This window comes from Antennarius striatus, chromosome 21 (assembly GCF_040054535.1).
Source record: "Antennarius striatus isolate MH-2024 chromosome 21, ASM4005453v1, whole genome shotgun sequence".
NCBI classification, from domain to species: domain Eukaryota; kingdom Metazoa; phylum Chordata; class Actinopteri; order Lophiiformes; family Antennariidae; genus Antennarius; species Antennarius striatus.
In genome coordinates, this window is record NC_090796.1 from 15,750,817 (window position 1) to 15,760,222 (window position 9,406).

At 46.8% G+C, this 9,406-nt stretch overlaps 1 protein-coding gene across 1 annotated transcript; it reads left to right on the forward strand.

The window, feature by feature from the left end:
* The first annotated feature begins 700 nt into the window (after positions 1–700).
* On the forward strand, positions 701–4,173 carry LOC137588253 (G-protein coupled receptor 26-like). Its single transcript, XM_068305204.1, has 3 exons — positions 701–1,368; positions 1,951–2,064; positions 3,945–4,173. The coding sequence occupies exons 1-3, from the start codon at positions 701–703 to the stop codon at positions 4,171–4,173; spliced, it is 1,011 nt and encodes a 336-aa protein (XP_068161305.1).
* The last annotated feature ends 5,233 nt before the right edge of the window (positions 4,174–9,406 follow it).

The window sequence follows — 9,406 nt, forward strand, 5'->3', positions numbered from 1 at the left end:
AGGATGGAGGGAGGAGGAAAGACATGATGCAAAAAACAAGAACAAAACGCAAGAACGCAGCATTTATTATCAGAATTCAGGTTTGGATCATCTGTAAACGAGGGGAATAACAGAGCTGCACATTGAATAATCAGAAAATTAATTAAACAACATGATTTCTTCTGTGTGTGATAAAAAAAATTGTTCCCCAAGTTAAAAAAAACACATTTACGCACGAAATTCGTGTCATTTATCGATCTGCTCCTCAGTGCGCAGTGTTGTTCTCCTGGACGGAATACCCTGCAAGTCTTATCAGCGTGGTTTCTCGGAGGACACAGGGATAGCCCACACACTGTGCAGCCTGTGCGGAGGGGTGATGCCTCGGGAGCGCATCACAGGACGACAAAAAGCCCACTGCAGGACGCAGCGCCAGAAGAGAGCCGCTCTGGCACCGGCGCTGCTTCGGCGCCGCAGCTTGAAGGATCATATTCTCCTCCAAACGCGCTTCTTATCATGCGGGAATCCTTGTGAGCATCTTTCACTGGCGGCTCACGCACGGAGGAGATGTAGTGGAGAGGAAGCGGGGGACCTCCGCCGGGTGGAGACGTCTTGGGGATGCTTTGGCACAGCGCGGGATGATGACATTGATGACATTTTGACGCAAAACAAACCTGGAAATGCGCACAAAAAGTGGGGATAAGTGAGTTTCGGGGCCCACAGGATGGACACTGCGGAGGTAATTCTCTCTGTGTTGGTGGTTGTGATTATTATAGTGTCGTTGCTGTCCAACATCCTGGTGCTGATCTGCTTCCTATACAACCCGGAGATCCGCAAGCAGGTCCCAGGTTTGTTCACCCTCAACCTCACCTTCTGCAACTTGTTGCTGACCGTCTCCAACATGCCTCTCACTCTGGTGGGGCTCGTCATCCAGGCGCAGCCGGGGGGAGACAGCTTCTGCCGGATAGCGGGCTTCTTGGAGACCTTCCTGTCCACCAACTCGATGCTGAGCATGGCAGCGCTGAGCATCGACAGGTGGATCGCGGTGGTGTTCCCCCTGAGGTACCACTCCAAAATGCGCCACAAGGACGCGGCTTTTGTGCTCGGGTACACGTGGGCGCACTCCATGTCCTTCTCCACGGTGGCCACCAGCCTCTCCTGGGTGGGCTACCACCGGCTTTACGCGTCCTGCACGCTGGCAAACGCCAGGGCGAGCAGCTGGACCCAGTTCGTCGTGTTCACCATCTTTTTCCACTCCTTCACCTTCCTCCTGACTTTTATAGTTCTGTGTGTCACATATCTGAAAGTGTTGAAGGTGGCGAGGTTTCACTGCAAGAGGATCGACGTTATCACAATGCAAACTTTGGTGCTGCTGGTGGATATACACCCCAGGTGAGCCCCTTTCTGTGTGTGTGTGTGTGTGTGATAATATTTAATGTGGATTCATCTCTAAAGCATAAAACAAACTATGAATATCAACCCTCTGATCAGATAAAAAGGAAAGAACTCCCCAGGAGCATCCAGTCGGTTCCATCCTCCTCGTTCACTTTGAGGTTACATACTGGAATAACTCCGTTCCCTATCCGAGCACAGCTAATGAAGCTCCTCCATTTTTGCATTTACATTTAAATCATGGCCTTGTTATTCAGAGGGGATGCGAAATCTATTTAAATGTCACCCACAGCAGTGGGTTCACTCCCACCCCTCCACTCTCTAAAAAGCAAAATGTGAGTGATTTATAGCTAACCTTGTTTAAAGTCTGATGAGATTAAAAAGATCCAACCTTCAACATGTCAGACGTCTACATGACATCTAGAACCGTCTCAGTGACCTCCAGCTAATGAAATATAACTTGAAGCTTTATGACATCATAGCCGTGATGTAAAAAGTCATGCATGAACGTAAAAAAAAAAAAAAAAAAGCAGATTCTGGATCGGGTTCCATCCTTCTAACCTCGACTTTTGTGTTCTCCAGCGTCCGCCAGCGCTGCCTGGAGGAGCAGAGGAGGCGACGCCAGAGAGCCACCAGGAAGATCAGCACCTTCATCGGCACCTTCATGCTCTGCTTCGCTCCTTACGTGATCACGAGGTGAGCCGCCGGACGACCCCAGGCGGCGGTGGTGGAGGGAGGAGAAGGAGGGCGAGGGATGCCAGCCTGGCACACTGCGGCATTCACAGCCTTCTTTGTTTTGCTGGCATCCCCCAAAACCTCCCTCCTCCCCCCTTCACTGCCTCCCCTCTCCACCAAGCCGGAGTTGGAAGATGAGATTGGCTGACCTTGTGATAAGTAATACGCCTCGGCTCTGTGGTTCCTGCTGCATGAGCACTTTTTCTCTTCAAGCAGAATGTAGCATCATTTGAAATATGTGCTATCAAAGAATCTGTTCTAAAAGCAACTAAATGTTGTTGTTTTTAAAAAAAAATAAAAAAAATCTTTCGTTGTTGGGCTGCAGGGCCACAAAAGTTAGAGAAGAAAAACACCAGAAATAACCCGTCTCTGTCTCGTCTTGGTGTTATGAAGTAAATGCAGTGTCATGTTCTCAGAATAATGACATCATCAGCATTTAGATTGCTTTCCTATGAAGCTCACTTTCCCCATTCAAATTCGTTTCAGCCACCCCCGGCGTGCAATCTGTGGAGGAAATAAAGGCGGGCTGGACGGAGGTCCGACCCGGTCCCCCTTTTCTATCTACTCTCAATAAATGAATCAGAAACAGGAAATAGTTTTGTCCTTCCACATAAAAAACAGTTTAATTGTCTCCTTAAGAGGAAATGGAAGTTTTCACCCTTGTTCACTTGTTTGTTTGTTCGTTTTGGGGTCATTTTGCGTAAAAGTCAAAGCCGCGGCCTGATGGCGGATTTAATCCCACCAGCGCTGTGGAGTATATAAAAGTGCTAGCGATGGCTACCTGCCCATGTAGGGCTAATGTTAATGGGCTGGTGGGGCTTGATGGTGGACGGCGTAATCACACAGAGTGCAAGTGGACAGGATCAGCGATTTTCTTCTCTCATGACAGTAAAAAAAATCTCAGCACTCGGAAAAAGTAAAGAGTAAAGCATCATTTTTCTGTTTTTACTGTCTGTCCCTTTGAGATTTCGTCCTTGGCATCAGTAAGTTTAAATCCACTTTAATACCAAAGCAAAGACAGTTTTCACCTTGGGAATTTGCATTTGGTTTTGAAAAATAAACATGCTGTCTCCTTGGGTGCTGCCCCCTTCTGGTGACCTCAGGTATTTTGCACCTTAATGCATCTAAAAACTGCAAAACTCCAAAACAACCTGGAAATACCTCGTTAAAAAATGCCACGAGTCAAACAAAACAGAGTCCTGGGGGGAAAAAAAAAAGTTTAGCAACTTATAATGATTCCGTTGTGAATGAAGCTGCTGCTGTTCATAACAACCACTGCAAATGGCTCCAGGCGGAAACCTCTTCCACCGCGGGGGGGGGGGTTCTCATCTGCTGTTCTGGTGGAGAAACGGGAGGCCAGATGCACATTCATATGAAACTGCATCTGAAGTGGGACGTGATTCCAAGATATGTGCACAAATATCTAAATATAAAATAAGCCTGACATGCAAACGCCGGGAGGTTTTTGCTCCAAATCAGGCCTCGTGGTAGAACTCCTGAGCTGGGGGTGTTGGTGGACTCTGCATTAGAGAACGTTCAAAGCTAATTGGCTTGTTTCCAGACTCTCGTTACTGTTAGACAGGTCTGCTTTATGCGACCGGTGGCTCTTCTTCTTCTTCTGGCAGGAAATGCAGCCGGCTGCAAATAAGAAAAGCGATGATAAATAGCCCCCAGCATGAAAGGTAGCAATAGTTGTTTTCACAGTTGCAGTATTTTATCTTATGGGCTCTTTTCTTACTTCATTACAGCCTCAAGAAGCATTTCTATTTATGCTTAATAAAAGCTTTAAAGCGTGCTATGTCTCCCTCTTTCACCACCCTTACCTTTATTCCCACCTGCAGGATCGTGGAGTTATTTCCAGCGGTGCCTATCAACCCCCACTGGGGAATCGTCTCCAAGTGCTTAACTTACAGCAAGGCGGCCTGCGACCCCTTCGTGTACTCCCTGCTCCGCCACCAGTACAAGAAGACGTGCGCTGACATCATCAACCGGTTGCTGAAGCGCAGCTCCCTCAACGCGTCCAGGCCCAGGCCCGAAAACCCAGGCAGCAGCATCCCGACGGCTGAGTGACGGCCGGCGGACCGCCAGGGGTCCCGAGGGCTGACCCCGAGAACTGCCAAGGAAGGCTGATTTATAGTCGACGAACACGAGGAGGAAAGTCAAATCTGGTCCCCGCGAGAAGAAATGTCCCGACAAAACAAGGACGAATCCCGACGCCGTTGGGTTAGGAGCGCCCGGAGCGGCGTTGAGAACTGAGGACGGACGCGTTCACACTGGTGTAGCTTCAGTCGGGTGTCTTTTAGCAGAAACTTGTGTGTTTTGATGTCGTTGGAGTATATATTTAAATCTTTACAAAGAGGTAGGGAATGACTGTATGCCTGTTTTAGTCTGTGCTCAGTCGGTTCTGTATGTAGCACTGAAAACTAGCTCAACCAAAACTGGATAGAACCCCCCCCTTTGTTGTGTTATAGCTGAAAACACTCAGCAGGCCAAGTTGGGCTCAATCGTGCTCCTAATTCAGCTAATCTTTGAGTATTTTTGTAATAGATTACCACGGTAGGAATGAAGGAAAACAGCACGACGGGGTGTGGTTTATATTCTTCAACACATTTCCATCGTTTGAAGGACGCTGGCTCAGTGTTTTATTGGGGAAAAACCAGCCTTCAAACCGACTGCCTTCGCTCTGATGACTGACAAGCGGCCCCCGGGTCGTCGAGGGAAGTGGAGCGTGATTGACTGGACCCGCCCGGCGACGCTCGCACGCCGGCGCGATGGACGAATGAGGCAAACGTAGGCCTATATGATGTCTTTATCTTCAAATGGCAATGAAGGGCAGAGATAAAAGCATATCTTGGAGGTGGGGGGGTGATATTTTTCGCTCAAATGGAACACATTAACAGCTTGTTTGAATTAGCCGTCATGTTAATACTGTTTATATCACCAGTCCAAACATCAGTCACTCCTTTTTATTGGTTCTATCGTCTTATCATTAATTTATGACGTCTAAAAATAGGGTATCGTTCTACGCTAAGCTAAGCAACCACATTTCCTCAGTTTGGAAGATATGATTGAACGTCGTCTCCCGATCTCAGTGGTTTTTCATGAAAACGGTGCGACACACGTGAAACCACGTTTAAAATCATCCCATAGTTTCATATCTTCTGGGTAGAGCATGTTTTAGTATTATATTGTAAAAATCAGAAGGCAATTCTGCGTCGGTTCTCAGTTCAAAAGGTTTCTCGTCCCACAAAGAGAAAGGAGCACTTGGTTTCACAAAGGCAGACTCAGGTTGTTCAGGGGCCGCCGGGGGGGGGCAAATAAATCCGAGAGGGCACCTGTCTGCGTTTCTAGTTTTCTTGCGTGACGTACGTCGGAGGCTCGCCCGTAAGGCGTCCCCTGAATCCTCCAGCTGTAGATTTGTTGGTTTTAAGTGTTCCTTAACGTCAGCGACACCTGATGCTGCCACTTCCACGTCTCCGGCACAAACAAACAGGCGTGACCACCCCCACCCCCCACCCCCACCAGATCCAGTAATATGAAATCACCTTTCACCGTATCTATGGAGGGGAAAACTGTTTTTTAAGCTTGCTGAGGATGAATTACACAGAATCCAAAATGGTTTGGGGGGCAGTTTGGATGAAATTTTCGCAACTCTGTGGTTAAAAAACAGGGAAAACCAGCTGCTAACCATTCACAGATTCATGCAGAGCAGTCGGTATGACAACACACGGCACGCTTATCATGTTTAATTTGCCATAGATACTTCCTGGAAGGCGTGTGTTTGCATGTGTTTTCTTTTATACACCAGAGTCGCTTTGAGTCCAATCGTGCAAACCGTTTATTTATATCCTGGCGCGGGTTTCCTACATAGGCAATGTGCAGTATCTTCAATTTTTGTGACATCAGTTTCTCAAAATGATTCTGCTGTTACGTTTTCTGAAGGCATTGGGCTTGGTATTCCTATTTTGATGGATATAAGTGTTCCTCTTTGACAGATACTGCACTTTGGCTTCGTGCGTCCAGGTGTTTCTGGTCTCCAGGTGTTTCCGGACCCGCCTCATGTTGTACGTCCACTTCTTTCTGTATCAGAAGACAGGCAGCTCTGTATCAGAGGGCTTTCCACTCGTTATGGAGTCCACTTACTGTAGATAGAGGCGTCCTTCAGAGATATATTACACTGAATAGCCCAGTCAGCCTAGTCACGAGTAGCTGCAGGTTAACCTCAGAACATAGCAGGTATATTTATGTAGGAATTAGTGAAAATTTGTTCTATTTTGTGGTAAAACAGAAGAGTAACGGTGTCTTGGGTGCACGTGTAGCTCGGTAACCGAAGCCTTAAATTCTCTAGTATATAACTGTTTTTCCTTGAATGTTGGCGTCTGAATATTTTGACCAGTAGATTCATTTATTGCCTTATTCTCTCCTGTCACCTGCCTCTCTAGAATCTGCTTTCCATGCTTCTTTCTTTCTTTCTTTCTTTCTGTTTTGCTGAATTTCTCGGCGAAAAAGCAAACAGGAAACCGTTCCATGTCGACAGATTTAGATAAACGACACGCGTGAAGAGCGTTCCTGTGTCTTTTTGATGTACATACATGTGATTGATGATGATGATGGCGCCGTGTTTGTGGGGATGTTCGGGAATGTGCTGCTTTCAAATGCAAATGTTGTCCCTTGTTGGGAGCTGACGATGAATTCGGTGTAACATACCTCATTTCCACTCGACTGAACCGTTTTGTCATGTGTATCTTCTAATTTACGACGCCGTCGGCTCCGTGCTGCTAAACATGGCGGAGGCCAGGGCGGCGGATATCAGCCGCTGCTTCTATCCGGTGGGAATATTTGGTCGTTGTGACGATTTTAATTACAGTATTTTCCACACTATAAGGCGCACCTTCAATGAATGGCATATCCCAAAACATTTTTTCATGTACAAGGCGCACTGGATTATAAAGCGCACTGGATTATAAAGCGCACTGGATTATAAGGCGCACACTGTCGGTTTTTGAGAGAATAAAAGGTAGATATAATTTATTTATCCCAAACTGGGAAATTTAAATTTAAAGGTGCGCCTTGAAGTGCAGAAAATACTGTAAAATGTTAATAGAAATGAGGTTGTCAGTTTCAGATTTTCACCATTGATCATTAAATTGTAGAATTTGCCAAAGTGGTTTTCTTGTGACAAAAATAAAAAAGAAATTGCTCAAATTCTCCAGGAGGTCAATTTGTTTTTGGACAAATTGGAGGTGAAGGAAGATCGGAACGAAAAATAGAACATCTCGACATGAGTGATATAACTTTAGTGATTGTTTTCACCTGCAATCAGCCCTGGAGGGAAGAGATTTCTCTGTTCGCACCGCAGCTCAGGTGGTAATGAAACAACCACGGCTGACCAAAACACCCCGGCTGTTCGTGACTCAGAGTCAGCGCAATGATTCACACCCCGGGAGCCGGTGATTGTCTTCCGGTGGGTGGCAATGACCGCAACGCTCGGCTTAATCACAGCTGGCCTCAACCCACCGGGTCGCCTCAGGGCCCCAGGCGTGAGATCAACCACAACGCGGAGCGACAAGAGAAAATCAAGACACGCTTGTTGTGTTCCTCTTCATAACTCCGAGACGTGCCACCAGGAACGAAACTAACGTACAGCTCCAAAACAGCCTGGATCCGGGGTCTTTCAAGTGATTTAACGCAGCAGGTAGAGGAGATTCGTTTTATGTGGTCAAAAAAATAAATAATAAAAAAAGCAACAGTAGAAAAACAAAGAAAAATTAAAAAAAATATGAAAAGGCCAGAGAGCAAAGAAGAAAGTTTCTCTGCTGCTAACCACAAAAATAATTCGTGCAAAAAAACAACAACAACTGGAATGAAGCCTGTGTACACACACACACACACACACACACACACACACACACACACACACACACACACACACACACACACACACACACACACACACATAGATATAACACGTGTGTGTACCTGTGGTTGCATCTGGAGGTTTCTCTACTGGATGCAGATTTTGATTCACACACTTCCTGTTTGCTCTCTTGTTTTATGTCTGATGAATCTTCAACCCATTCGGACCAGATCCTCATTTTCTCTGTGGCTGAATGTAATGTAGAACCTCCCGTCTAAGCAGCGCCATCACGTAACCTAACGCTCCTGTGTGGAGCAGCTGTGTGTAATTACTCCCCACCCCCCTCGGTGCAACTCCTCTGCGTGGAGGTGGTTTGTTCTTCACCTTCTGGAACATCTGTGCCGGGGCAGCTGCTGCCGAAAAGGATTTGCTCGCTGGGGAATCACCTCTTGACTTCCTGGCCTGGCAAACCCTCCAAATAACAACACTTGCTGCTATTTTTAGAGGCACACACGCTGTAAATGTCATTAATATCTCTACAGGATGATGAAACCTTCTTTCTAGGATAAAATCTGAATCATTGAAGCTTCGTTTTACGATTTTACATTTTTTTAAACATTTTTTACGTGTTTCTTTTACGTTTTTTACGTTTTACGTTTACGATTTTTTTTCTTTTTTACGAAGCTTCGTTTTACATTTTACCTGCAACACCTGTCATTCCATCCGTCCTCTGTGAGGCGGAGTCTCTCTTAATTAGCAGCATGCTAAAATGCTAAAAAAAAAATAAAAAAAAAGATCATCCTGGTGAAATTATTCACAGTTTAGTCAGACAAATATCAGTCTGGTGTGTCTGGAACCAGCGCCGTGCGTCAGCTTGTTCCTGTGATATCCAGGCCTGCACTTCAAATGGCTGGACCGACTTCTGAGGAAGCTCTGGCCTGTCAGCCGCTGGCAAGGTCAAGTGGTTCCTGCTCCATCCCACACATCTGCACCGTATCCCCGCCGCCGGCCTCCTGCAGCATCAGCATCACCAGCCTCGCCCACGTGAACTCGCACTCGTCTGCAAGCCGAACGGGACGAAGCGGACCTCAGTTTTTCCTACAGGTTCACGTCCGGAGCTCCAGGAGGAACAGCGACATTAAAAAACGATGATCAGCCTCCTCCTCCTCCTCTCCGGCGTTCCGAGATGATGGCAGGTGTGTGAGAGTCTGTTCAATAACTTCTGGAGGCGGGGGGGGGATAAGAGGTTGAGGTCTTCCTCTAATTGCATATTGGCCAGAGAGGAAGAAGGCTGGTGCTGTTGTCAAAGGAAGCCAGCGATCTGTAAAAGCCCCAGCAGAGCTGGGATAATTAGAGCCTTTCCTCCCCGGCACACCCAGGATACGATCCTGCAGGAATCTAATGAGGTGACGCTTAAAATGAACCGCAGTGATTACTACAAGCAAG

What these genes read in the sequence shown, in the direction of transcription:
- LOC137588253 (XM_068305204.1), top strand. Translation starts at nt 701, where the DNA reads ATGGACACTGCGGAGGTAATTCTCTCTGTGTTGGTGGTTGTGATTATT. An exon ending in CTGGTGGATATACACCCCAG is followed by an intron (nt 1,369 to 1,950) that starts GTGAGCCCCTTT and finishes TGTGTTCTCCAG; the next exon opens with CGTCCGCCAGCGCTGCCTGG. An exon ending in GCTCCTTACGTGATCACGAG is followed by an intron (nt 2,065 to 3,944) that starts GTGAGCCGCCGG and finishes TCCCACCTGCAG; the next exon opens with GATCGTGGAGTTATTTCCAG.